Source organism: Oratosquilla oratoria, chromosome 19, assembly GCF_046742065.1.
Source record: "Oratosquilla oratoria isolate Oo_2021 chromosome 19, ASM4674206v1, whole genome shotgun sequence".
Lineage (NCBI taxonomy): Eukaryota > Metazoa > Arthropoda > Malacostraca > Stomatopoda > Squillidae > Oratosquilla > Oratosquilla oratoria.
Window position 1 is genome coordinate 17,198,817 of NC_134795.1, and position 27,057 is coordinate 17,225,873.

The following is a 27,057-nucleotide window of genomic DNA, read 5'->3' on the forward strand; positions in this document are numbered from 1 at the left end:
CACATTTAGCAATTCCCTAAAATACTCTACCCATTTTCCTCCTCTTCTGTTAATTTCCTTCCAAAACATCTTTTTATTACTTTCAAAATTTTCTGTCATACTTTTACCCCATTTCACATCTGCTCTCCTCTTTGCCTCCTTTATTTTATGCTTTACTTCTCTTCTCTTTTATTTGTACCTCTCATATCATTCTTTCATCCTGTTTTTGTAACAAATCTGTGAATGCTTGCTTCTTTTCTTCTACAACCTTCTTTGCTTCATCATCCCAGCACTCACTACCTTTCCTTCTATTTCTTCCTGTCCTCCTTGTTCCACATACCAACTTTGCACACACTATTTTAGACACCATAAAATTAAAATGCTCAACTGAAACAAAAGCATTTAATTTATCTTCAACATGAAAACTCATGAAAACTGAAAACAAGAAATTTTATATGTATGACTGGTGCCACAGGTACACACATACATACAATTCTTTATAATACGAGTAATATGCTTGGTAATTGTGAAGCTAATTTTCTAAATAGGCCTATATCCAGTCAGTGATGTAAAACATAGGAATCCTCCATTATAACAGTTTCAATCACATGCTAAAGCTGGTAACTGACTTCATATTAACCACTCTGGAATGAGTCAAATTTTCATGCACAGCATTGGCTGCCATATGTATGATTCACCACACTACTTACATTATGAAATATAAAGTCACTGCTGTATTACTCATTCACTTTAGCTCTGAGTAATAATAAACATAGAAAACACGATCAAACCAGTTCACAGAATCCGGTGGTAACTCATGTACAACTACAAAAAAAACATATAATCAAGACACCGATGCCAGCATCCTCATGTGCCCACTTGTGCCTCATGATGCCAATATAGGAGTTATTGTACCGAAGTTTTTAATAGGCAAGATAATTAACACATGGAAATTTGTTTATTTTTTATTTGACTCCATTGTACATACTTGTGCCTATTACAAAACATATACACTTCAATGAAAAGTATGAAATGAATATTATCCCAGATTTCTGGTACCTGTACTTGTGTATTATAGAAATAAATGTAGACCTAATAAAAAAATATAGTGGACGGATATTAGTTCACATTACAAATCACACTGTTTCTTCTTTTGTCTGATATAACACAGACATGATGAAAGAAAGAGAGAGCGAGAGAGGTGGGGGTGATTAAAAGAAAAGTACTGTAAGAGCTGCAGACAAGCCAGGAAGACTTCTACTACATTCTGTGAACTTTGTTATTACAGGTATAAATAGAGTGAAAAATGTGAAGGTGAGGCAGAGAATAGGGGTATGATAGGGAGCTGTTATATAGGATAGATCAGAGTGCTGAGTCATATGGAAAGAATAAATAAGGACTAAAGAATGTTTGGAAAGTAGAAGTGGATGGAGTGAGGTTGAGAGGATGACTGCAAATGAGATGGACGGATGAGGTGATGGGAGGGTTTGAATGTAGATGAAGTTGAGAGCTCTTGCATAGAACTGTGCCATTGTAGGGTGCCATGTTGTGGAGACAGTTATGTGTGCTTCATATGAATTGTTTGTACACTGATTAATGCATCCTTCTGCAGAATGAAATCTGTGATTGCTGCTGTTCTTAGTATATTTAGTTTCTTGTTTGTTTTCACCATTAGGTCCCCGACATGTAAATTGAAGGATACGTATTTGTCAGAAGTGAGACCCAGTATTTTAGTATTTTGTCTATTGGTAGAAGCTGGTCATTCAATTTGATTGTTTGGGGCTTCTTAGATTCTTGGTTAGTAACAGATATAGATAGTTAAGACAGATACATGGTTGTCATGGGCAATCAATGTCACAGACAATTTCTGAATGAAAGCTGACATTCTGCTTTGTTTCAGCCATTGTTCCACTTTAAGGTTCATTATTGTACTTTGGTTGCAACTTTGTAGCCACTGTATTTACCTAGTTGTATCTTACAGGAAGGGGAGCTATGCTCGTGGTGTCTTGTCTTTGTATCTCGCAATGTATAGTTTGCTCTTAAATTCATGTATGGCTTTTACACACACTATTGTTTTGTCCAGTTTGTTCCAGATGTCTGTCACTCTGTGTGGAAAACTTTTTTTTTTTTCAGGTGTCTTTTCTCCCCTTTGATTTTTTTCATGTCCTCTTGTGTTTCTTTTGTCCCAATTTACTAAGTCCTCTCTATCAAAGACTTCCATGCCTTTCATGATTCTGTAGTTGCCTCTTTCTCTTCTTTGTTCCAAAGTCAGTAACTTCAATTTAACCAGTCTCTCTTCATGACATGTTTGAAAGTGCTGGGGCCATTTTCATGGTTGCTCTCTGGATTCTTTCAATTTTTTTTATATTCTTTTTGGTACTGGGTGGCCATAATGTCACAGCATACTCCAGTCTAGGCCTTATTAGTGTGACTAATATTTTTTTAATAATTTCTTCATCAAAATAAATAAATGCCACCTTTATTGATCTTAGCAAGTTGTAGGATTCTCCAACAATTTTGTTTGTTTACCCAGGGGACAAAGTCATTTGAGATAATTACTCCCAGGTCTTTTTCAGATCCCACTTTCTTCATTTCCTTTGTTCAAATTGTATATTGTCCTGATATTCTTTTTTTACTTTTTCCAAACTCCATTATGCTACATTTCTTAATGTTGAAGTCTACTTCCCACTTCTGACTCCATTTCCAAACCTTGTTTAGGTCTCTCGATAGTGATTCACAATCCATTTTAGTTTTCACTTTCCTCAACAATTTGGCATTGCCTGCAAAGAAGCTCATGTAACATTCCACATCTTCATTCATGTCATTCACATAAATAGCAAACATTATTGGAGCCAATACTGATCCCTGTGGAACTCCACTAATCACCTCCTCCCAACCTGAACACTTTTCTCTAAGCACTACTCTCATTTTTCTACCATGCAGGAAACCCTCCAATCAGTTTAGTAGATTACCTTGTATCCCTTCTATGTTTTCCAATTTTTTAAATAATTTTTGTGTGGTACTTTGTCAAAGACAAAGATTGACGTTCTTTTTTCATCTAAACACAACCACAAAAGTAATGAGAAAACTTAAAACAATGTGGTACACAGACCTATGTGATGATGCACGAGAAGGAAGGAATGGATAAAAGAAATCATAAGGAAGTTTAATATCGACTGTAGGAGGACTAGCATAGTGAGCAAGAGGAGGCTTGCTGGTATCAATAAAAGATACTGAAGATATAATTTCTAAAGCTAATTTGCTATCTGAAGACTGACATGTTATTCCAGTGCACAAACTCTCAACATCTTTGGGCTGGCCATAGTGGAACACCACTGAGACAACTTTGGCTTGCGGGTTAGACAGGGCCCCACTCATTGCATATGCTATTTCCATGTGTAGCGACAGGATCAATCCTAGGCATTCACCTGTTGTCCCTGGATGAACATAGGAAGAGAAAGAGATTATTTAAGTTATCATAAAATTTACTCCTTCACCCTGGGTCCTTCCCATCTCTACCTTCCTCTGTACCACTTTCTCCATGATTTTCTCTTCTATATTGGTCTCCCTATCTGGGAGAGAAAGTAAATACTGTGAATAATTACATGAAATTAAACACTGTGAGAGAGAAATCAAGGACCATATACTCAAAGACTCATAAAGCATCGGGATTACATGCCTTTCTGTTCTATATTGGGAGTCTGTATCTGGGAGAAATAAGCACTAATAAGATAAAAGATAAGGCATTTTTTGGTGGAAGGTAAGTTGAGAGTGGAGGATGGGTTGATAAAGAGCAAAAGAGTGGAAAGTAGAGAGGTGCTTAGAGTAAATTGTTTAAATGAGAAGGAAAAGAACCAGGAGTACAAGGAGAAGCTGAGAGAAGTGTGGGAGGTAGTGAAGGATAGAGTAGAGGTAGGAGTGGAAGAGGAATGAGGGTGTTTCAAAGAGGGAGTGACAAGGTGTGAAAAGATGATATGTGGAACAAGGAGGATGGGAGGGAACAGAAGGGTAGTGAATGGTGGGATAATGAAGTGAAGAAGGCAGTAGAAGGGAAGAAGCAAACATTCACAGATTGGTTGCAAAGTAGGATGAGAAAAACATACGAGGTACAAAGAAAAAAGAAGAGAAGCAAAATATAAGATAAAGAAGGCAAAAGGAGAACAGATGCAGTAAGGGGAAGATGGGCAGAGTATTTTAGAGAGCTGTTGAATGTGGAGGAGGATAGGGAGGGATTGGGGGTAGCAGTGGGAGGCACTAAGATAATTATGGTTATGCAAGGAAGGAAGGTATGGGGGGTAGGGGTGCTTATGCTCGAATGATATTTTGATGCAGCTCTGAGGGATTTCTCCTAGTCTTCTCTTTTTCTGCATAAGGGGACAGAGAGAAGGGGTTGCCAATTAAGTGAAGCAGCCTTGCTGTGGATGTACTGTGTCTTGCTGCATTGTGTTTGACCCAGGGCAGTTGGTGGGATGTAGGGATGACTCATCCATGAGGAGCTGAGATGGGAGAGGTGGAAATGGTGATGAAGGGGGGTGAAATAGATGGGAATAGGTACATGCCTCTGACTTGGCTACCTCCCTAATAAGGGGGAAAAGCTCTTGGTATATAGATAAAAATACTTTCTTAGAAAAAAATGCCAAAGCATAAGGCTAGTAGCAGTTTAAATATTAATTATTCTTGCTCAATAAAATGGGCTTTTTATTTTGTAAGTACAGTATCTATTGACAAACTTCAATGAAACTTGGTCAGAATGATGACAATGAGCATGAATTTCAGTAAGGAAAAAAAAATCAGCTTCGGAACTATATATAAAAAAAAAAAAAAAGGGCATCTGAATCAGACTCATGTCCTTAAGTGTTTTTGAGATGTAATGTTGTAATGCCTGAGAAGTAGGGAAGGGGTTACAAGGTTGAATAGAGTGAAAAACAAGGAGGTGAGGAGGAGAGTGGGACTGGAAAAGGAGATGGCAGATGGGGCTAATGAAAGAGTACTGGGATGGTTTGGACACATGGAAAGAATGAGAGAAGAAAGATTAGTAAAAGAGATGTGGAAGACAGAGGCAGTTGGAGTGAACTTGAGGGGATGACTGAGGATGAGATGGATGGGGTGAAAGGAACTATGAGCAAGAGGGAAATGTCTGTTGAGCAAGGAAGGAAGAAGGCATAAAATAGGGGTGAGTGGAGAGTGGCTGTATATGGATGACACTGTGATGCAAGGGATGAGGGGGGAGTAGGGATGTAGGGGGAGTAGGGATGTAGGGGGGAGTAGGGATGAGGGGGGAGTAGGGATGAGGTGGGAGTAGGGATGTAGGGGTAGTAGGGATGAGGGGGGAGTAGGGATGAGGGGGGAGTAGGGATGTAGGGGGAGTAGGGAGTGGTTCTTTGTGAATGATATTTTGACGCAGCCTGAAGGGATTTCTCCCCATCTTCTCTATTTTCCACATGAGGGGACAAAGAGGGGTCACCAATTAAGTAAAGCAGCCTTGCTGTGCCTTGCTGCATTGCTTCTAACCCAGTGCAGTGGGCTGAAATGAGAGGGAGAAAAGGGTGGTGGATGGGAGTGGAATGGGTGGGAGTAGGTACGTGCCTCTGATTTAGCTACCCCCCTAATAAGGGGGAAAAAGTTCTTGGTATATAGATAGACCTGGGAGAGAAGGTAAATGCTATGGACAGCTACGAGAAATTAAACAATTTGAGAGAAGTGAACGGAGAAGGGTTGTGTATGGATGATGCTGTGATGCATGAGGGGGAGTGGGTGGGGGATGGGGGGTGAGGGAGTATGTATGAGAAATAAATTGACACAGCTTGAAGGGATTTCTCCCCGTCTTCTCCTTTTTTGCATGAAGGGACGGAGGGGGGGGGGATCACCGATTTAATGAAGTGGCCTTGCTGTGGATGTGCTGTGTCTTGTGGCACTGCTTCTGACCCAGGGCAGTGGACAAGATGCAGGGATGACCCGTCATCCAGGAGGTGCCAAGATAAGAGGGAGGGAAGAGGGTAGAGGGGAGTGGAGTATGTAAGGGATGGAATGGGTGGGAGTGGTTTTTATGCCTTTGTTTTTTGGCTACCTCCCTTGTAAGGGGGAAAAAGCCTTTGGTATATGTATGTATGTATGTATGTATATGAGAGGGAAATGAGGGACCATACACTCAAAGACTCTTAAAGCATAGGAATTCCACTTTCAAAATGTTCTTCAGCAAAATGACAAAATAAATATTCCTTGCATCTCATTTCTTATTTCCTGTCAAAGTTTTTTTTTTTTTTTTCAAATAGCAAGGTAAAAAAGTAAGGATGTGTTAGTGAGTTTTATTGAAGTTCCTGTCCTTCATTACTGGAGACACAACAGAAAGGTGTTATTCCTATATTTAAAGATATATTTTCAGCACCAAGATTCTTTATGTATCAGAAGTGGTTAGTAATGATCTAATAGTAAAGCAGTGGAGAATATTTCTATTCAACATCTACCTTTATGCCAAAAGGCTTCTTCCCCGTTATAAAAGAGGTAGCCAGCCAATGAATGCACTTGACCTTCATCCATCTCACACCCAACTGTTTCCATTTTAAAAGTCTCTCTGCTCCTTGTAGATGAAGAGCCATACCTATTCACTACCCACTGCCAGAGTCAGAAGCAATGTAGCAAGAAACAGTAAGAAACAGTAGTTGCTCCAAAGCAGGACCTGACAGCTAAAGCTGGCTTACCCCTACTGATTCGTTTACATGGTGACCCTTCCTCTTTCTCACCTCATGAGTAAATAGAAGATGAGAAAACTCTTCAGGCTGCAACAAAATAATATCATCCACTCACAACCATTCTCCATTCTTCTGCCCTCCCTTCCCTGCTCAAAAGACATTACCCTTATAATCAAGGCCCCTTTTACCCCATCCATCCATCCCATTCTCAGTCTTTCCTTCAAGTTCACTCCATCCACTCCTACCTTCCACATTTTTTGTTAGTCTTCCTTCACTCATTCTTTCCATATGCTCAAACTATCTCATTATTCTTTTATCAACCTTATCCAACATAAAATACAAAACTGGACAATATCCTAGGGATTAACTTTTCCCTCAAGTTCACTCCATCCACTCCTACCTTCCACATTTTCTTGTTAGTCTCCATTCACTCATTCTTTCCATATGCTCAAACTATCTCAGTATTCTTTTATCAACCTCATCCAACATAAAATACAAAATTGGACAATATACAAGGGGTTAACTTTTAACAATTATCAAAAGGTTACTCAACAAGGATTATCTATTCCCTGACTAAATGTATTAGTTTCATTTCTCTTATATTTGAAAGTTTGACTCAATAACTCACCTGGACTTGAAGCCTTCGCACGAGGTTCTTCTGGCCTCAAAATTGGTATCCAGTCCCCAGTGTTTTCAACAGAGGCATCACCATACATGGCAACTCTTAATTCACTAAAGTTCTCATTAAGGTTACCATGAAGTAGTAACAAAATTTTCTTTTGTAATTCTTCACAGTTGTTTCGTAGTTCCTTTGGCGATGCATGGATAATACAACCAGATCTCATATCTTGCCTGAAGAGAACATTGGTTCTACGTTGACAAGTACTTCCAGTCCCAGCAGATAAAATAGTCAACCAATCTTGTGGGTTTCTGCTCAACAAGATGGCCTCTTTCCCATCTTCATCTGTTGAATAAACAAAACCTGTACTTTAATACTTATCATTCACAAACACCACTCTTATTCAAAGTACAAATGATGGGTAAATTGTAAGTAATGATCCTCCAAGATGAAAATCAATCAGAGAGAACCATCTCCCTACCATCTGTCTTTGAAACCTAACATCACCCTTACCACTATCTGCAGGTGTAACCCCAAAGGAATGATGCTCAGACTCCTAGCTGCATCCAAGATTTCTGTTAACTTTGACTGCATTTCCTCCATTTTTTCACATATGGAGACCTCACAACTAATGATTGATGCCTTCTTCCTATTACTAGCCCCTGTATGGAGTATTGACTGCAAAAGTTATATTTATTCAATATCCTAGGAAATTTAGTGACATCCCGACACATTGCTGGCTGAGTGGGTTAGGGTAAAGGTCGAGGGGATGGTGGTTCGAATCCCGCCACCAGCAAAGTTGAACCAAGGGCATGGTTCATTAAATTCCACGCTACAAAGTCTCCTCTGTAAGGGGTACTGTCCTAGCCTTCTGGTGGGAGGAGTTTGTGACGTTAAACCATATCATCATCATCACCTACACATCACTCTTTGATTGAAGACTAATCTCCACTCAAAAAAATAGTATTGATCACTTCTATCTTATACTATCCCTCCATTCTTCTACCCTTCCTATTGTTCTCCTTTACCCTTTCTATGACTCCATGTCTTCAGTGCAATATTGTTCACAAGGAAAGAAAAGCTCGCTATTTACAGCAAAATACTAAAATACTACCATAAGCTGCTGACACAGATATTGTCCCACACTAATGCAACACAAACTATCTTGTTTCTTCCCAGAGAAATCTATGGGAGGGCCAATGGACCACATCCAGCTGTAGAACTGTGGGTTTCCAGTGAGTGAAACTCAAAGCAATAAATATTATCATTATAATTTTTATCATTATCATCATCATTATCTTTTCCAAGGTATATCATCTAATATATTTCTTTACATAAATTGCATCACTAAGTGTAAACAAAGAAATAGTGTCAAGTGAGGATGGATCCTTTATTAATACAACATTTCACTTGTTACAACTTTATCAAGTACTTAGTCGTGATACACATAACTGAGATTAAATAAGAGAAGCTTGAGGAATGGGGGAAGGTCATTGGAGCCTAAAAATAGTTATGAAGATGGATCAATTATCTAGATGTAGGACATTTGTTCACTGCCAATGAACTAAAGAAGAAAATAAGGTGAGGGGGCTATTTTCACTGAGGATGAACAAAAGTCATGAGATGAAAAAGGTGTGGAGGACTTTTGTCCATCCTAAGTAATTAATTGCCCCCCTCACCTTATTTTCTTCTCCTTTTGTTCATCAGCAGTGAACACATGTCCTGCATCCAGACAAGTGATCCATCTTCTTAACCTTTCCCAGGCTCTAATGACCTCCCGTTCCTCCAGGTCCTCTTATTTAGTCTCAGTTATGTGTATCACGACAATGTATCTCATACAGCGGTAACAAGTAAAACATTGTACTAATAAAGGTTCTGTCCTCACATGGTGTTTATATTAATTGACTTGTCAGCAACTGGCAATTTCATACAAGCTGTAACATCTTACTTACCAACATCTGTCACATTAACTACTCTTTTTCCCATTAAAAGAGGTTTGCCAACAACATAGCCTGGCCTTCCACTTCTATAAAAAATATCCTCTAGAGTTTCTGAAGCCCATATATAGTGAACTTTAAATTTCTGTTTCACGGCTACAAAAGGCATTTCTGTCTCTTGAGAAACATTTCTCAAATACACAAGTGCTTGGATATGTTTTATACCCTTTGTGCCATTATGAAAAATTTTATACTCTACACTTGAGACCACATTCTGGCATTCTCCATTAACAAATAATGGCTGCGGTATTGTCATGTTTTGACAGTTGATTTCTTTCATAGATTCACTTTGGAAACACAACATTGAATTCACTGTTATAACCTGATTAGGATTAATAGGATTCTGAGAATTATATTTCCCCAATATCTGATCCTTCAGGGAACTACTAATATTCTTTATAGTATGAGATATTTCTAATTTATTTGCTGAAGGCTGCGAGTCTGTTTCATTTGCATTAATATTTTCTTCCTCCTTAGGATTAAAAGTACTATTCTTCTCAGACACAGGCACTGGAGTAGATTCTTCTGTTGAGTTTGAGCTTGGTGCTAAAGTGGTATTAGCTGCGGCTTTACTCGGTTCTATTGATGAACTCTTCATTTCTGTTGGTAAAGTGCTTGATTCTGTTGTCTTGCTTGACTCCGTAGATGTCACCTCAGGCTTGAAAAAAATATATACATACATATCAAAAGTTAGACAAGGTAGAGGTGAATTACAGAATAAAGGAGCCAAGTAAACGTCTGAAGGAAGAGAAATATTATGATAAAACATTATCTGAGGATCAGTGTAACGAGAAGGTTGTAAGAGGGTGAATTGTGCCAACAGAGACTTGGAGTTTGAGGGAAGCAGAAAGGATAAGCCAAAATGTGTTTGAAATGAAGTGTTTGAGAAATACATTAGGTGTTATGAGGATGGACAGATTGAAAAACGTGAAGATGTGATGGAAAGCAAGGGGTGGAAATAGAGTTGGCAGAAAGGGTAGATCAAAGAGTCCTGAAATGGTTTAGGGTTATGGAAAGAATGAATAAGGAAAGATTAGCGAAAAGACAGAATAAAGAAGGGACAGCAGTAGTACAAAAATATCATCCTTCCTTTCATATTAGAAATTTTAAACTCTTAACACAGGTCAATGATGTGTTGCCCTGGTGCAAAGGGTCTGACCCAAAACAGTTCCTAAAGTATTGACTATATGTTACTATGCAATCAATACCCCTGTATGGGACTTTTTACATTTTACAAATCAAAAACTATGTTCTTTCTTTTTTGGCTACCTCCCTTGTAAGGGGGAAAAAGCCTTGGTATATGTATATGTATGTACAAGCCAAAAACTATGTTTTCATTTTTGGGATGAATGGGAGGAAAGGGTGGTGAATGGAAGTCGAATGGATGCAAGTAGGTACATGCCTTTTGTCTTGGCTACCCCCCTTATAAGGGGGGAAAAGCCTTTGGTATATAGATAGATCGATAGACAAGCCAAAAACAAAGCAACAAGTCTCCCACATTTTCAGAGATTTATAAACTGAACAGCAGAAGTGCTATCTTACCTTGTACAAATTATGCGGGTCTGCAACAACTAGGAGATCGGTATAAAATCTACTATTCAGCTGTGTATTCCTAGAACACTGCTCCTCTAAGTTATAAACAAGTTGAACACATTCTGTAGAGACATCGTACAGGTACTCGAGTGGAGCAAAAGCCTCACACACATTACGAACCAAAGGTGATGATATACCTGGGGAGACAGAATAATAAATTTGTATTGACTAGTTATCATTTATTAGACACTAAGTAATGACTGATTGCATTCATAACCAACTCATGCATGAAGTAAATTTCTAATCAATTTTAGTTCTTTGATTTGCATCTACAAGGATACCTTGAAAATAATTTTATCAATCTCCTTCAACTAAGTTACTCCCTCTTACAAGAGGAAAAAATAACACTGACAGTCTGCATGACACCCATCTAACCCAGGTGCCTTACCTGCTCTCATTATTTAAAACCTGCTTTCACCTCATTTTTTCTTAGTTCTCCTCCATTTTCCTCATTCATCTCTGTCCTTCACTTCCTCCCAATCTTCTCTCAGCTTCTTGTACACCTCCTTTTCTTTCTCATTTAAGCAGTTTACTCGAAGCACCTCCCTACTTTCTGTCCTTTTCCTCTTTTTCCATCTATCCTTCACACTCAACTTACCTTCCAACAAAAAATGATCTGATATTCCCCTACTCTCTCTCATAAGAACATGTACATCCAAAACTCTTCCTATTTTTCTCCTGGTTACCACTATATAATTCATTAAAGCCCTATCTACCACCCTTCCATCCAACACCCTCTCCTATATGTACTTATGCTTGACCTTCTTCCTGTGCTATCATCAATTCTCTTCATAGACGCATCTCCACCATCAACTCTCCACTATGATTTTTTCCTGGCACACCATCCTTCCCAACCACTTCATCTATTGGTTTATTTCCTACCCTAGCATTAAGGTTTCCCAATACCACTACATTGACATTTCTCCCTAATCCCTCTATGCACTCATTTAAATCCATCCACAAAGCCTCCTTTTCCTCTACACTCTTCTCACTACCAGGCCCATATGCACTTACAAAAACTCATATCTCCCTTCCCAGCTTCACCTTCATCCACATTAACCTTAAAGAAACTTCCTTCCACTCCACTACATGCTTACCTATCTCTTCACTTACTAGTATAGCCACCCCTTCTCTCCCTCATCCTCTCTTCACTCCTGACACCCTCCCAACTACACTCCCAAACTCAAACTCACCCCTCCCTTTCAACTTAGTTTCACTCAATGCCAACACATCCATTTTTCTTCTCACAAACATATTGCTTATCTCTTCCCTTTTACTCTCATTTGTACCACATCCATGCACATTAAAAAACCCAAACCTTAGAGTTCTGGTTGGAAAACTTATCCCAGACCCTCTTATACATTTGCTTTTTTTAAGGAATGTCCCCTTTGGGGCTACAGTGAATAGGATGCCTAATCCTATCCCCATCCCATTTTTGTCACTTTTTACAACTCTAGTGGGGATACTCGGTGGCAGTACTCTTTCTCCCCTACCACAGGGTTCGGCAAAAAATGAAATGTATATCAAGAGAAGTGGTACAGGACAGTATTAAGTGTGGAGGGGGGGACAGCATAATGGAGATAGTTGCAGTATAATAAAGTAGCATAATTTCTCTATGAATAGAGATTTCCTCTACCACAGACAAAATGATGTGTGGCTCTGGTCCATAGGGGTGCCTCATATAGACCCTAACCTATCAACTACATGCTACTGAGCAATTTTAACCTCACAATAACATTCAGCCAATACCTGTGACAGGGGTACTGGGATGCTACATATATATTTGTATGCTAATGCTTTGCAATATAAGGTAAAGAGAGGGAGAAAGATGATAGTTTTGTCTTTTCAATTTAAAAACACATGGAACTAATAGTCAACTTATCAACCTTTTCATTACTTCTTCCCAATTCTTTTTAATGATAATAATTGTTGTCTTGAGTTTCAGTGACTGGAAACCTGCAGCTTCATAGTGGCTGGCAATGGTCCTTGGGTTCTCCCATATATCTGTTGTCTGTGATGTATTAGTATGGGACAGTTTCTATGATAGGAGGAGAACAGTTACTAGTTGTCAACTCACCTTATGTGAAAAGGTTGAGGAGATAGACTGTTCCAAAGACTGACTGCACCTCCAGACAAGGTGAGGTGTTATCAAATTTGAGGATGTTTGGGAGATGATGTCTATTTTGCAGGATCACCACTTACAGGTTCTCATCATAAGTCCCAGCATTAAAAAAATATTAATAAATATACACACACTACAAATCGAGCATATCTACAAAAGAAAAACTCAGCTTACCCATTGCTTGGATTGATCTATTTTCTCTTAGGACCCAGATAGGAGAGCCAGCATGATATGGGCTTTCAGTAAACTTGGCCTCCTTGAACTCTTCATGCCATTGCCAAGTGAAGTGAGGCTCCAGACGTAGTTCTTCATACTCCTCTAGAGTTTCAGCTTTCTGTTGTATGGACTTACAATGTTATAACAATACATCTTGTACTGAAGTATTTACTGCAGTTATAAATATGTACATACCTAAAGGCCTTTTCCCCATTAGTCACTCCTCCCATCTTTGCATTTCAGGGATGAAAGATCATCCCTGTTCCCTTACAAAGGCAATGCAGCAAAATACAGCATTACAGCTAGAGTTTATTTGACCCCATGGCTTAATTACATGGTAACTGGTCCCCCTTCTCCACTAAAAAAAAAAAAAAAACAGAGCTGAAATAAAAGAACACCCCTTTGGGCTGTGTTCTTACTTCATTCATTGGGTACTTGCCTTTTGACTTGGCTACCTCCCTTGTAAGGGGGAAAAAGCCCATGGTATACAGACAGAATTTACAACCACTCTCCATTTGTTCCTATCTTTTGTATTCTTTCTCCTTATCTTGGCAGATATTCCTCTTGCATCTTATGCAACCCATCTATCTGCCTCCTTCTTGAGTTTACTCCTTCCATTTCTGGTTTCAATCACTTTCTTTTTCTAGTCTTTCCTCACTCATTCTTTTCATATGCTCAAACCATTTCAACACTCTTTGATCAACCCTATCTGACAACTCCTCTCAACCCTGCATCCTGCCTTACCTCCACGTTCCCCACTTTATCCATTCTTGTAGCACCTATCATATTTCTCAAATACTCCATCTCAAGCACAGTTAGGCTCCTCCTTTCTGCCTTCCATTAATTTGAACTCTGCTCTTTAGAGTGATGTGGGTACAATGAACTCCCAATAACCAAAATCAATACTGTAGCCCTACCAACAAACTGTTATATATTTTCACCTCAACATAAGAATAAAATGTGCGCTGAGGTAAATTGTCAACAAGAATGCATAGCAATCCATCATCCACATGATCCACTTTATATTCTGTGTTGTTGCTGAAGAGCAAGTGCTGTTGGTAACAATAACGAGAATCTGAAAAGAAAGAAAAAAATACATACATATACCAAAGGCTTTTTTCCCCTTACAAGGGAGGTAGTAAAAAAAAACAAGGGCATAAAATCAAGTCCCACCCATTTCATCCCTACATACTCCACTCTCATTCACCCCCCCTCCTTCCCTCTTCTCTTGGCTCCTCCTGGATGACTGGTCATCCCTGCATCTCGCCCACTGCCCTGGGTCAGAAGCAGTGTTGCAAGACACAGCACATTCACACCAAGGCCACTTCATTTAATCAGCAACCTCCCTCTCTGTACCCTCATGCAGAAAAAGAGAAGACAGGAAGAAATCCCTTCAGGCTGTGTCAAATTATTTTTCACACATACTCCCTCACCCTCCCATCCCCCAATCACTCCTTTTCATACAACACAGCATCATCCAAACACAACCACTCTCCATTCACCCTTATCTTCTGTCTTCTCCCATCCTTCCTCAACAGACATTCCCCTCTTTCCCAATGCCCCTTTTACCCCATCCATCCATCTCATCCTTGGTCACTCTCTCATGTTCACTCCTTCCACCTCTACCTTCCACACCTCTTTTACTAATCTTTCCATGTGTCGAAACCATACCAATACTCTTTCATCAACCCTATCTCCCAACTCCCTTTCCACCCCTGTTCTCCTCCTCACCTCCTTGTTTCTCACTCTATCCAGCCTGGTAACCCCCATCATATTTCTCAGACACCTCATCTCAAACACATTCAAACTCCTTCTCTCTTATGTTCCATGTTTCTGACCCATACAGTGCTATCAGCACAATCACTCCTTCATACAATCTCCTCTTAGCATCCATTCCCAGATGTCTGTTTCTCATTACACTTTTTAATCCACCAAAGCATTTACTCACTTCTCTGAATCTACACTCTACCTCCACTCCCCCTCCTCCCTTTCCTGCCACATTCGCACCCAAGTATCTAAAACTATCCACTTCCTCCAGTCTCTCTCTATTAATACTCACTTTCAGCCTGCTGCCACTCTCTCCCCTTGTACATCTCATCACCTTACTTTTACCCACATTTATCTTCAACTTCCTTCTTTCACACACCTTCCCAAACTCTGTCACTAACTTCCTCAATCCCTCCTCTGATCCTGCTACAAGTGTAGTGTTGTCAGCAAACAACAACTGGCTTATCTTCCACTTTTCTCCAATTTATTTAACCACCTCCAATTCCTGGGTCAATTGTGTTTCTGCCACCATCCAACCTAGTTATGGACCAAAAGGTCTCCTGTTGGCATGCTCCTCCTTTGTAATCTTTGAGAAGGTTTCCTACAGGGCAGGTACATCAGAACAGTAGTCAAAGACAAAATGTCTGGATGGGGGGCAGTATTGAGCAGAGTCCCACAAGGATCAGTACTAGTTCTTGCACTGTTCCTTATCTATGTAAATGACATGAAGAATGGTCCAACAGGCTTCACAAACAAGTTTTCAGATGATGCAAAGATCTTGAGAAGAGTAACAGATGAGGAGGACCATAGGTTGCTGCAAAAACAGTTTTATACCATATATGCCTGGAGCTAGGCATGGTACATAAAGTTCAATGTCAGAAAATGCAAAGAATTAGAAATGGATACTAGCTCAAAAAGACTATCATTAAATTATTCAATGAAGTGTTAATTTCAAAGGTGAATGAGGAGAAAAATTTGGAAATGTTGATATACAACATCTTGTCACCTGACAAGTATATCAGTGAGATTGTGGGGGTGATGTGTGGACTGCCAAAGACATAAAGGTGGTCTTTCGTTACATGGATAAAGAGATGGGAAAAAAATAAAATAAAAATAATGAGATATGTAACCAAGATCAAAAGAATGCAATAAGCAGCAACCAAAATTATTCCCAGTGTTACACATAAGTTATACAGAGAGACTATAAACACTTTGTATCATCCAATGCTCTAACTGTCCATCTACCTCCTTTTCAGTTTTCCTTTCAAGTTCAAGTTCATTCTATCCATTTTTGCTTTCCACTCTTTTTGCTAGTCTTCTGACTCGTTCTTGCTATATGCCGAAACCACCACATTTTTTTACCTATCCATTCCATTAACTTTTTCCACCTCCATTCTCTACCTCTGCCAAAATTCCTGAAGTTAATAATGCATTTTCTATCAGAATAACTTCATAATTAAAAAAGCTGTAATAAGCGAAACATCGTACAAATAAAGGCTCCGTCCTCATATGGTGTTTAACTCGTCAATATGCAAAAGCCTAAGTTAAAAAATATCAACTTACCAAGAACAGGCTGAGGACGCTCTATGCACTTGGAGAAAACTTGTAGGTCTTCTGCACTGCAATCTTCATCACAACAACAGTTGATATCACATGACCCATCCTGAAATATTTCAAAAGTAGATAATCACCCACGTGTATGTGTCTATCTATACTTATTTACCAAAAGGTTTCTTCTCCCTTACAAGGAAGGTAGCCAGCCAAGGCATATCTATACTTCCCTAAATTTTCTTTACACTGCAATTTCCTTTGTTTCTCTTTAACCACAAGGTCCCCTTTATAGAAGCCCACCAGATCCTAAGAGCTAGTATCAGTCACCAGCTGGACAAATAGATCTCTTAATTATTTCAATGACAATAATTATTACTTCTATCCTTCGAGACAATATCATGCCCAAAGAGGATTTATAGAAGTAGTAAAGGAGATTAAAGGAGGGCAGTATATAGAAGGGATAGTAATAGCTAAAGTGATCAGCATTCTTTTCTGAATGGAGAAGGAATGTTGCATAACTGGTCCACAAGCCTGTCACTGAAGTCCCTACAATATTGAAGCATAAAACTCTTATAGTCGTGCAATGAAACAGATATCTTAGTCAAGATCCTAGGTTTGACTTGAGGGTCAAGTGCCAGCCCACAATGTTGCACCTCTGATCAGGATGGAAGCCCTACTTCCAGAAGATACGCATCTCCACCTCCTGGGCAGAAGTGACAACATAAACAAGTATCCATTGCCTTGGACTGTCACTGCTATATCTGCCTCAATAAGTGCTTCCTAATGTTTTTGTGGTGTGGTCCCCTTTGGACAACCTAATGTCCACAGCACCCTTACACCCTTCATCCTGAAAATCAAAGTTTTCAACATCTCTATATGCACATTCATACATATATGAAAAGGCCTTTCCTTCTTTACAAAAAAGGTGGCCAAATCAAAGCATATACCGACCTATATCTACTTGCTGTTTCTCACTTTTTAGCACTTCATGGATGAACGGTCATCCCTATCTCCAAGGCAACAGTTAATTAGTTAACGAACATTTTACTCTTGTACAGACAAATTACCCTCTGGGGTATTGGCTGCAACCATCTGGGGTATTGGCTGCATATTATTATGGTTAAGTAGCATGCAGCTGATATTTTAGGGTCTATATGGGGTGCCCCTATGGACCAGAGGTACACATCATTTTGTCTGTGATAGAGGAAATCTCTAATCATAGAGAAATAATGATACTTTTTATACTGTGACTGTCCATCCATTATGCTGTTCCCCCACCCTTGTTACTGTCCTGTACCATTTCTCTGAAAATTCATTTCCTTTTTTTTCCTAACCCTGTGGTGGGGGAAAAGAATACTACCACCAAATCTTCCTACTTCAGTTGTATGAGGCAACAAAAAATGGGATGGGGATAGGACTAGGAATCCTGCTACCTGTAGCCCCAAAGGGGACATTCCTAAAAAAAAGTAAAGGCATAAGAGGGTCTAGGAGTTTTCCAACCAGTACCCTAAGGTTTGGGTCTTTTAATGTGCGTGGATGTGGTACAGATGAGAGTAAAAAAGAAGAGATAGGTAGTATGTGAGAAGAAAGATGGATGTATTAGTATTGAGTGAAACTAAGTTGAGAGGGGCGAGTAAGTTTGGAAGTGTAGTTGGGAGGGTGTCAGGAGTGAAGACAAGGGGTGGCTATACTAGTAAGTGAAAAGATAGGTAAATGTGTGGTGGAGTGGAAGGAGCTTTTTTTCAAGGTTAATGTGGATGAAGGTGAAGCTGGGAAGGGAGATGTGGGTTTTTGTAAGTGCATATGGGCCTGGTAGTGAGAAGAGTGTAGAGGAAAGGGAGGCTTTTTGGATGGATTTAAATGAGTGCATAGGAGGATTAGGGAGAAATGTCAATGTAGTGGTATTGGGAGACCTTAATGCTAGGGTAAGAAATGAATCAATAGATGGAGTGGTTGGGAAGTGTGGAGTTCCAGGAAAAAATTGTAGTGGAGAGTTGATGGTGGAGATGTGTCTAGAGAGTTGATGATAGCAAATACAGTGTTTAGGAAGAAAGTCAAGCATAAGTTGCTAAATGTGAAGGAGGACAGGGAGGGAAAGGTAGTTGCAGTGGGAAGTGCTAAGAAAATGATAGTGATGAGTGAGGAAAATGGATGAGAATTAAGGAAAGATGAAGTGAAGGCGGTTGTTAAGATGATGAGAGAAGGTAAGGCACCTCGGTTGGATGGATGTCATGCAGAATGTCTGAAAAAAGGAGGTACAGTGATAGTGGACTGGCTGGTGAGGTTATTTAATGTTTGTTTAAGAGAGGGTAGAGTGCCAGAGGACTGGAAGAGTGCCTGTATAGTTCCACTTTACAAGGGAAAAGGGGAAAAGTGTGAGTGTAGTAGTTTCAGAGGGATCAGTTTGTTAATTGTGGTTGGGAAGGCTTATGGGAGGGTTTTGACCGAGAGGATTAGGAGAGAAACAGAGGGAGTAATTGGTGAGGAACAGTGTGGGTTTAGGACAGATAGGGGATGCATAGATCAGATTTTTGTGGTAAGACAGGTATGTGAGAAAGCTATAGGAAAAGGTAAGGATGTTTTTGGGCTTTTATGGATCTGGAAAACGCTTATGATAGGGTAGACAGGAAGGCACTGTGGGATAGGAGGAAAGCTTTTAAGACCAGTCAAGAGTTTTTACAACAATAGTAGAGCTTGTGTTACGATTAGAAATGGAGAGAGTGAATGGTTTGAGGTAAAGGTGGGACTTCATCAGGGATGTGTTATGTCACCCTGGCTGTTCAATTTATACATGGATGGGGTGGTACGAGAGGTAAACAAGGGTAATGGGTCCGAGATTGGGGATTGTTAAAGAAAATGGAGAAAAGTGGGAGTTATGCCAGTTCTTATTTGCTGATGACACCGTTTCTAGTAGGATCTGAGGAGGGATTGAGGAAGTTAGTAACAGTTTGGGAAGGTGTGCAGAAGCAAGTTGAAGATAAATGTGGGTAAAAGTAATCAGATGTACAAGGGGAGAGAGTGGTAGCAGACTGGATGTGAGTATAAAGGGAGAGAGACTGGAGGAAGTGGATAGTTTTAGATACTTGGGTGTGAATGTGGCAGGAAAGGGAGGAGTGGAGGTGGAGGTAGAATGTAGATTGAGAGAAGCGAGTAAATGCTTTGGGGGATTAAAAAGTGTAATGAGAAATAGACATTTGGGAATGGATGCTAAGAGGAGATTGTATGGAGTGATTGTGCCAACAGCACTGTATGAGGCAGAAACATGGAACTAAAGAGAGGAAGAGAGAGGGAGTTTGAATGTGTTTAAGATGAGGTGCCTGAGAAGTATGATAGGAGTTACTGGGTTGGATAGAGTGAGAAATGAGGAGGTGAGGAGGAGAATGGGAGTGGAAAGGGAATTGGTAGATAGGGCTGATGAAAGATTATTGGGATGGTTTGGACACATGGAAAGAATGAGTGATGAAAGATTAGTAAAAGAGGTGTGGAAAGCAGAGGTGGAGGGAGTGAACTTGAGGGGACAACCGAGGATGAGATGGATGGATGGGGTGAAGGGGGCAATGAGCAAGAGGGGAATGTCTGTTGAGCAAGGAAGGGAGAAGGCATGAGATAGGGATGAATGGAGAATGTGGATGGATGATACTGTTATGCAAGGGAGGGATGAGGGGTAGAGGGTGCTTGCATGTAAATGATATTTTGACGCAGCCTGAAGGAATTTCTCACCATCTTCTCTTTTTTTCTGCATGAGGGGATGGAGAAGGGGGTCACCAATTCAGTGAAGTGGCCTTGCTGTGGATGTACTGTGTCTTGCTGCATTGCATTTGACCCAGGGCAGTGGGTGGGATGCAGGGATGACTTGACATCCATGAGGAGCTAAAATGGGAGGAGTGGAAAGGGTGGTGGGAAATGGGTGGGAATAGGTACGAACCTCTAACTTAGCTACCTCCCCGATAAGAGCACAAAAGCTCTTGGTATATATATAAACTTAAATGAATGTACATCAAGATTTCCATGTGTCAAGTGAGCTCAAAAAAATATATACATACACACACCAATGGCTTTTTCTCCCTTACAAGGGAGGTAGCCAAAGTCAAAGGCATAAATCCACTCCCACCCATTTCATCCCAACATACTCCACTCCCATTCACCATCCCTCCCTCCCTCTTTTCTTGGCTCCTCCTGGATGACGAGTCCTCCCTGCATCTTGCCCACTGCCCTGGGTCAGAAGCAATGCAGCAAGACACAGCACATCCATAGCAAGACCACTTCTTTAATCAGCAACACCCCCTCTACATCCCCTCATGCAGAAAAAGAGAAGACAGAGAGAAATCCCTTCATGCTGTCTCAAAATATCATTCACACATACTCTCTCATCCTCCACCCACTCCCTTCCATGCACCACAGCATCATCCATACACAACCATTCTCCACTCACTCCTATCTTCTGTCTTCTCCCTTCCTTTCTCAACAGACATTCCCCTCTTTCCCAATGCCCCTTTTACCCTATCCATCCATCTCATCCTTGGTCATTCCTTCCACCTCTACCTTCCACACCTCTTTTACTACTCTTTTTTCACTCATTCTTTCCATGTGTTCAAACCATCCCAATATTCTTTCACCAACCCTTACTCCCTTTCCACCCCTGCTCTCCTCCTCACCTCCTTGTTTCTCACTCTATCTAACCTAGTAACCCTACCATATTTCTCAGGCATATCATCTCAAACACATTTAAACTCTTCCTCTCTTATGTTCCATGTTTTTACCCCATATAGTGCTGTTGGCACAATCACTCTTTCATACAATCTCCTCAGAAAAATAATATACATAAATAAATATGGTTAACTTACCAATAAATCACACAAACAAAAATCTGTGATTACTGATCTTCTGTCTTCAGGTTCTGGAGATATGGGAGACTCTGTTGTCGTAATTACTGTGTTATTTTCAGGTATGTCTGTTGTATCTGCCCCAGGGTAATCATAATCAGTTACGTTAAAAAGGTTGCTATAATTTGTCTGCTGAGTTACATTCTCGAGGTTATCGTAGTCTAAAGAGGCAGGAACTCCAGTTGTAATTTCAGAAGTATCCACAGGGTTCTCCTCACTCAGGCATTTTGTCGCCATAAGAAATGTTATCAATGCTATTAGAGTGTTCATGGTGTTAATCACAACAAATGTACAACTGATATATTTTCACTACATTTTTTATTATTAATAACTTATGCCATGCTTCTCAAAGTTTCTCAGAAGAATTCCAAGCTCCAAATGTACCTGAAAAGACATTACATCCACATAGATTAAGAAAGAATAAACAATATATTCATAACAAACTTTGCAAAAAAAAATTATGAGGAGAGTTTACAGTTCATTCCATCCATATATACATACATAGATTAAGAAAGAATGAACAATATATTCATAATAAACTTTGGTAAAAATGTGTTATGAGGAAAGCTTACAGTTCATTCCGACCACAAAAATTATCCAAGCCATTCTGTAACATTGTTTTTATCCAATTCATCATGATGTCATCTAATAAAATTTCATTCTAACATCTGACACTTTTATCAGTACAGATTTGGCCCTTTGATTAATAATGACATTAACATAAGACAAACTTGGATAAATGACTTTTTTTTTATGATGCTATTTTCTTCACATGTGACCTCTGAGCTAAAGGAAATGTGGTTATATTTCAATATTTATATGCATTTTAAAACTAACCATCCCCATTGGTGTGGTCTGGAGCTGATAGCGGTCTAAACCTGAGTGGATATATTCAGTTGAGAGTAGCTGTCGTCCTCCACCAATCAAAGATCTCTGAACCTCCTCAAAAAATGTTCCTGTATAACAGTTCATTTTAGATTTAAAGAAGTCACAAATGTAAATAAAATCACACACAAGAACTATTACTTATGACATAAATAAGATTAAAATTCAAAGTAAACATACATGCATCATATCAACTTCTCATTTGGGCAAAATAAAAATAAGTTTCTGTAAAACAAGTGATAACATACACAAAACAAATGACACTAGGGGAAAATGAAGGGGGAAATGGTATCATTCATCCTTAACAAAATCATCCAGCTCATTAACCTGTTGGCCTCCAAGTGTGACAGGTCAGCTTGTGGGTTCCAGGACAAGTAGGCACATGAATTACACCATAACTGCATAAATCTACACGCCCATAATCATCTTGCCTAAACACTTGCAGTATAATCCTTGGCCAACCTGTTGATGAAAATTCACTTTTCAGTCAGTCAGTTCCTTTGGTTTTCTTTTGCAGAAGAGCAGCCCCAAGGTATCCACCCAACACATCCCCTGGCCCATGACTCTGTGAATGTTAGGCAGTGCAAAATGAAATGTTTTGTCTTCTGGATGCTGATGTCTGTTTCTAAACTGACAATAACAAATTATGAAACCATTCAAGAAATGCAATATAAGAAACAGTGATCATTTTGGATAGATGTTGGAGAAAATAATTTACGAGCAGTCCGCTTTAAAAACTTACCAACATTCTCACCTCTATCTGGTGATGTGGCACCAAAGGACTGGCACTCAGTCTCCAGAAAGGGGCTCAATATCTTCATCAACTTAAAAAAAATATATATATACCCCCACCCCACCCCAATTTTTTTTCAAAGATAACTGAAAACCATTAACTTCTTCCATACCATAATGCTTACACAGGCATCATGAGGTGCGCGAGTGAGTATACAAGGATACCAGCATCGGCATCTTGATTATATTTATTTTGTAGTTGTAGCTGAGTGACCCCTGAATTCTGTGAATTGGTTTGATCACATTTTTTTGTTTATGGATGGGGTGGTGCGAGAGGTAAATGCAAGGGTAGTGGGCAAGGGATTGGAGATGGTTAAAGAAAATGGAGAAAAGTGGGAGGTGAGCCAGATGTTGTTTGCGGACGACACTGCGCTTGTGGCAGGATCGGGGGAGGGATTGAGGAGGTTGGTGGCAGAGTTTGGGAGAGTATGTGATAGAAGAAAGCTAAAGATAAATGTGGGTAAAAGTAAGGTGATGAGATGTACAAGGGGTGAAAGTGGCAGTAGACTGGAAGTGAGCATTAAGGGAGAGCGACTGGAGGAAGTGGATAGTTTTAGATACTTGGGTGCAAATGTGGCAGGGAAAGGTGGAGTCAAAGTGGAGGTAGAATGTAGATTGAGAGAAGCGAGTAAATGCCTTGGTGGATTAAAGAGTGTAATGAGGAATAGACATTTGGGAATGGATGCTAAGAGGAGACTGTATGAAGGAGTGATTGTGCCAACAGCACTGTATGGGGCAGAAACATGGAACATAAGAGAAGAAGAGAGAAGGAGTTTGAATGTGTTTGAGATGAGGTGTCTGAGAAGTATGATGGGGATTACTAGGCTAGATAGCATGAGAAATGAGGAGGTGAGGAGGAGAACAGGGGTGGAAAAGGAGCTGGGAGATAGGGTTGATGAAAGAATATTAGGATGATATGGACACATGGAAAGAATGAGTGAAGAAAGACTAGTAAAAGAGGTGTGGAAGGCAGATGTGGAGGGAGTGAACATGAGGGGACGTCCTAGGATGAGGTGGATGGATGGGGTGAAGGGGGCTTTGGGGAAGAGGGGAATGTCTGTGGAGGAAGGACGGGAGAGGACAGAAGACAGGGGTGAATGGAGAATGGTTGTATATGGATGATGTTGTGAGTGCATGAGGTGGAATGGGCGGGTGGATGGGGGGTGAGGTAGTATGTGTGAGCAAATTTTGACGCAGCCCGAAGGGATTTCTCCCCGTCCTCTCATTTTATGCAATGGGGGCACGGAGAGGGGGGGTCACCGATTTAATGAAGCGGCCTTGCTGTGGATGTGCTGTGTCTTGCGACACTGCTTCTGACCCAGGGCAGTGGACAAGGTGCAGGGATGACCCGTCATTCAGGAGGTGCTAAGATAGGAGGGAGGGTGGGGGTGTGTGGAGTGTATTCAGGGATGGAATGGGTGGGAATGATTTTATGCCTTTTTCTTTTTGGCTACCCCCCTTGTAAGGGGGAAAAAGCCTTGGTATATGTATGTATGTATGTATGTATTACTCAGAGTGAAAGAGAACAATTAATACAGCAGTGACTATATATTCTATAACACAAGTAGTGTGATGCATCATACATTAGGCATCCAATGCTGCATGTGAGAATTTTACTTGTATTGAAGAGGTTAACTATTGCCCTCCTCTTTCTCATCTATGATACAATAAAAAGATCCACACTAATATAAAACATACAACATTCCAAAGTTCTTTCCCAGAAATATCTACAAAAGCTCCCAAGGACCCTTACTCACTACTATGAGGTAATGATATACCAGTCAGAGAAACTCAAGGGAACAATTATTAATGCAGTACAAAATCCATTTACAGTATTCAAACCTTTCCCTCATACAGTACATGATATTCAGTTTGAGTTTCATATTTCACTTTATATTAAGAATAATATCATTATTATGGCAATCTTTAAAATTAGTTCTTATTACAGAACCTACTAAATGCCCTTGAATTTCTTCAATTATCTATCAACATACAACTCAAAATATATTAGCATCCCAAGACACAAGCTGCTGGCATCAAATATAGATATTTGAAACTCTAACCTTGAATACCACGGGTAGCGAGATGAATATCAACTGGATGGCACCAACTTGTCTGTTCACTGTCAATAACTGGACAGTCCACTTGAGTTTGTCCTTCAGTGACACCTTCTACAACACGCCATCCAACACCTGCAAAACCATAAAATACAACTTCATCACAAACATGAAGAAATTAAAATGTTTTACATAAATCCTTTCTATGCATTGGTGGCATAAAGTATGCTGGTCTTGCATTCACCTAGTTCTGGGTTTGAATCCTGCACTTCTCTCCAATTGTCAGCAATTAGTTACCTACTCTGACACTCCAAGCACATTGAACAAAGGTAACAGCTTCTACTGCAGCTATGCACCTCTTGGCAAAGGCTCCTCCCCACCAAAACAAGGGTAATTAGGTGATTACAAATGAAATATAATTGTCTAAACTATGGAACTGAATATCTTTTGGACTAACTAGCCAGTAAGGTGACTAACTAAACAATTGATCATTTCAAATAATAGTCTAAAGTACGACCAATGATGAGTGCCCTTAAGTGTTGGGCCTGCAAGATGGACATTAGTGAATCACCTCGCTGTCAGCCCTATTCAAACCACACCAAAACCTTAATCTCCATCTGGAGGATCACTCAAAGCTGGCACTCAAGTCCCCAGACCAAGCCCATGATCTCTTTCTATCAACTTCAACTGTATTTCCTCCACCTGTTCACATAAGGAGAGCTGACAACAGGTAACTACTTCCCTTTTCTTCATATTATAAACCAGTGCAGGATGCTCGCTGGCAAAGCATATTAGAGCATAGCTACTTGCAGCAAAGGTCGAGTTGATGACAGTTCAAACCCTACTGCCACCAAGCTGGACTAAGAACATGGTTCATTAAATTCCATGCTATAAAGTCCTCTATAGGGGGCATACCATAGCATCTTGATAGGGGGAGTTTGTGACATTAAGCCAATAAACCGATGACATGAAAACGGCCAAAGTTTCCTCCCAGAGATATCTATGAGAGAGCCCAAAGACTATTGCCAACCATTCTGGGGTTCTGGTCTTCCAGTCAGTAAAACTCGAGGCAACAGTTATTATTATTAATACTTTAAGGTTTTAGACAGCTACATATGTAACAAAATGTACCATTCATGAAACATTCAACCCATCATGCAGTGCAGAAGTTCTAAAATGGGTCCACAGATATTAAGGTGTTTACTAAAAGTATAGTGCAATAATATTAAATAAATTAATGAGATAAATCATGTCAAAATGTGCCAATACATACTTTAAATATCCCTATATGCTATACAAGACAATATATAAGTTTCCCTTAGTTCTACAATATTTTTGACAACCAAAACACAAACTTGTTAATATTATGAAACAATGAGATCCACAACCCCTAATAAAATATAAGAATACATCTTCTGCATCTTCATGCATTCCCATAACTTACAATCCAACATAAAAGTGTCAATTCTGCTCATCAAAGTTCCTAATCCACTCATACAGTACATCAGTTTTAATAACCTACCAAGCTGTAATGACCACTTGCAAAATAGTCCAGACACTTGAAACCCAGTCGCTCCTGTTATCTGACCAATGATATGCACCTCAGCCATATGTAGTTAAGTCTCATGCATCTGCAAGTATAATTGCAAGAATTAGATTAGATATTTGGAAACTAATAAATATGAAAGCAAAAGACTTGATGAAGAAATAGGTCATGGTGTAATGGAGAGAAAATAGATGCACCAAGAGCAGTATAGAGAATTAAAAGGATATCAGTCAATCAATCATTCAATCTGTTGCCCAAGGCTCCAAGATAACTGGGAATAGCCACTGGATTGGCCCAAGCAACTCATGCATGAAACATTGTATTGTTGTTTGGATATAACTTGGGAGGGGTAATATAATAT

At 39.8% G+C, this 27,057-nt stretch overlaps 2 protein-coding genes across 2 annotated transcripts; both read right to left on the reverse strand.

The window, feature by feature from the left end:
* Window positions 1-2,952: 2,952 nt before the first annotated feature.
* Window positions 2,953-22,376, reverse strand: LOC143035745 (tectonic-1-like). Its single transcript, XM_076202665.1, has 9 exons — window positions 22,254-22,376; window positions 21,378-21,800; window positions 16,546-16,645; window positions 14,157-14,290; window positions 13,174-13,333; window positions 10,827-11,014; window positions 9,240-9,942; window positions 7,297-7,632; window positions 2,953-3,416 (listed from the first exon to the last, which is right to left on the reverse strand). Exons 2-9 carry the CDS (start codon window positions 21,684-21,686, stop codon window positions 3,034-3,036), a joined length of 2,313 nt encoding a protein of 770 aa, XP_076058780.1. The 5' UTR covers window positions 21,687-21,800; window positions 22,254-22,376; the 3' UTR covers window positions 2,953-3,033.
* On the reverse strand, window positions 21,741-26,760 carry LOC143035555 (B9 domain-containing protein 2-like). The gene is made up of 5 exons (XM_076202422.1): window positions 26,673-26,760; window positions 25,157-25,285; window positions 22,629-22,763; window positions 22,254-22,372; window positions 21,741-21,800 (listed from the first exon to the last, which is right to left on the reverse strand). The coding sequence occupies exons 1-5, from the start codon at window positions 26,758-26,760 to the stop codon at window positions 21,741-21,743; spliced, it is 531 nt and encodes a 176-aa protein (XP_076058537.1).
* Window positions 26,761-27,057: the final 297 nt, after the last annotated feature.

Bases quoted from the DNA above. Each gene is read 5' to 3' on its own strand.
- LOC143035745 (XM_076202665.1), bottom strand. From the start codon at position 21,686: ATGAACACTCTAATAGCATTGATAACATTTCTTATGGCGACAAAATGC. The intron at 7,633-9,239 runs GTAAGTAAGATG...TTTATTCAACAG, and splicing joins AGTTAATGTGACAGATGTTG to ATGAAGATGGGAAAGAGGCC. The intron at 3,417-7,296 runs GTGAGTTATTGA...ATGTTCATCCAG, and splicing joins TGCGAAGGCTTCAAGTCCAG to GGACAACAGGTGAATGCCTA.
- LOC143035555 (XM_076202422.1), bottom strand. From the start codon at position 26,760: ATGGCTGAGGTGCATATCATTGGTCAGATAACAGGAGCGACTGGGTTT. The intron at 25,286-26,672 runs GTAGGTTATTAA...ATGGTTTTGCAG, and splicing joins CAAGTGGTCATTACAGCTTG to GTGTTGGATGGCGTGTTGTA. The intron at 22,373-22,628 runs GTTAATGAGCTG...ACTGTTATACAG, and splicing joins TCACACTTGGAGGCCAACAG to GAACATTTTTTGAGGAGGTT.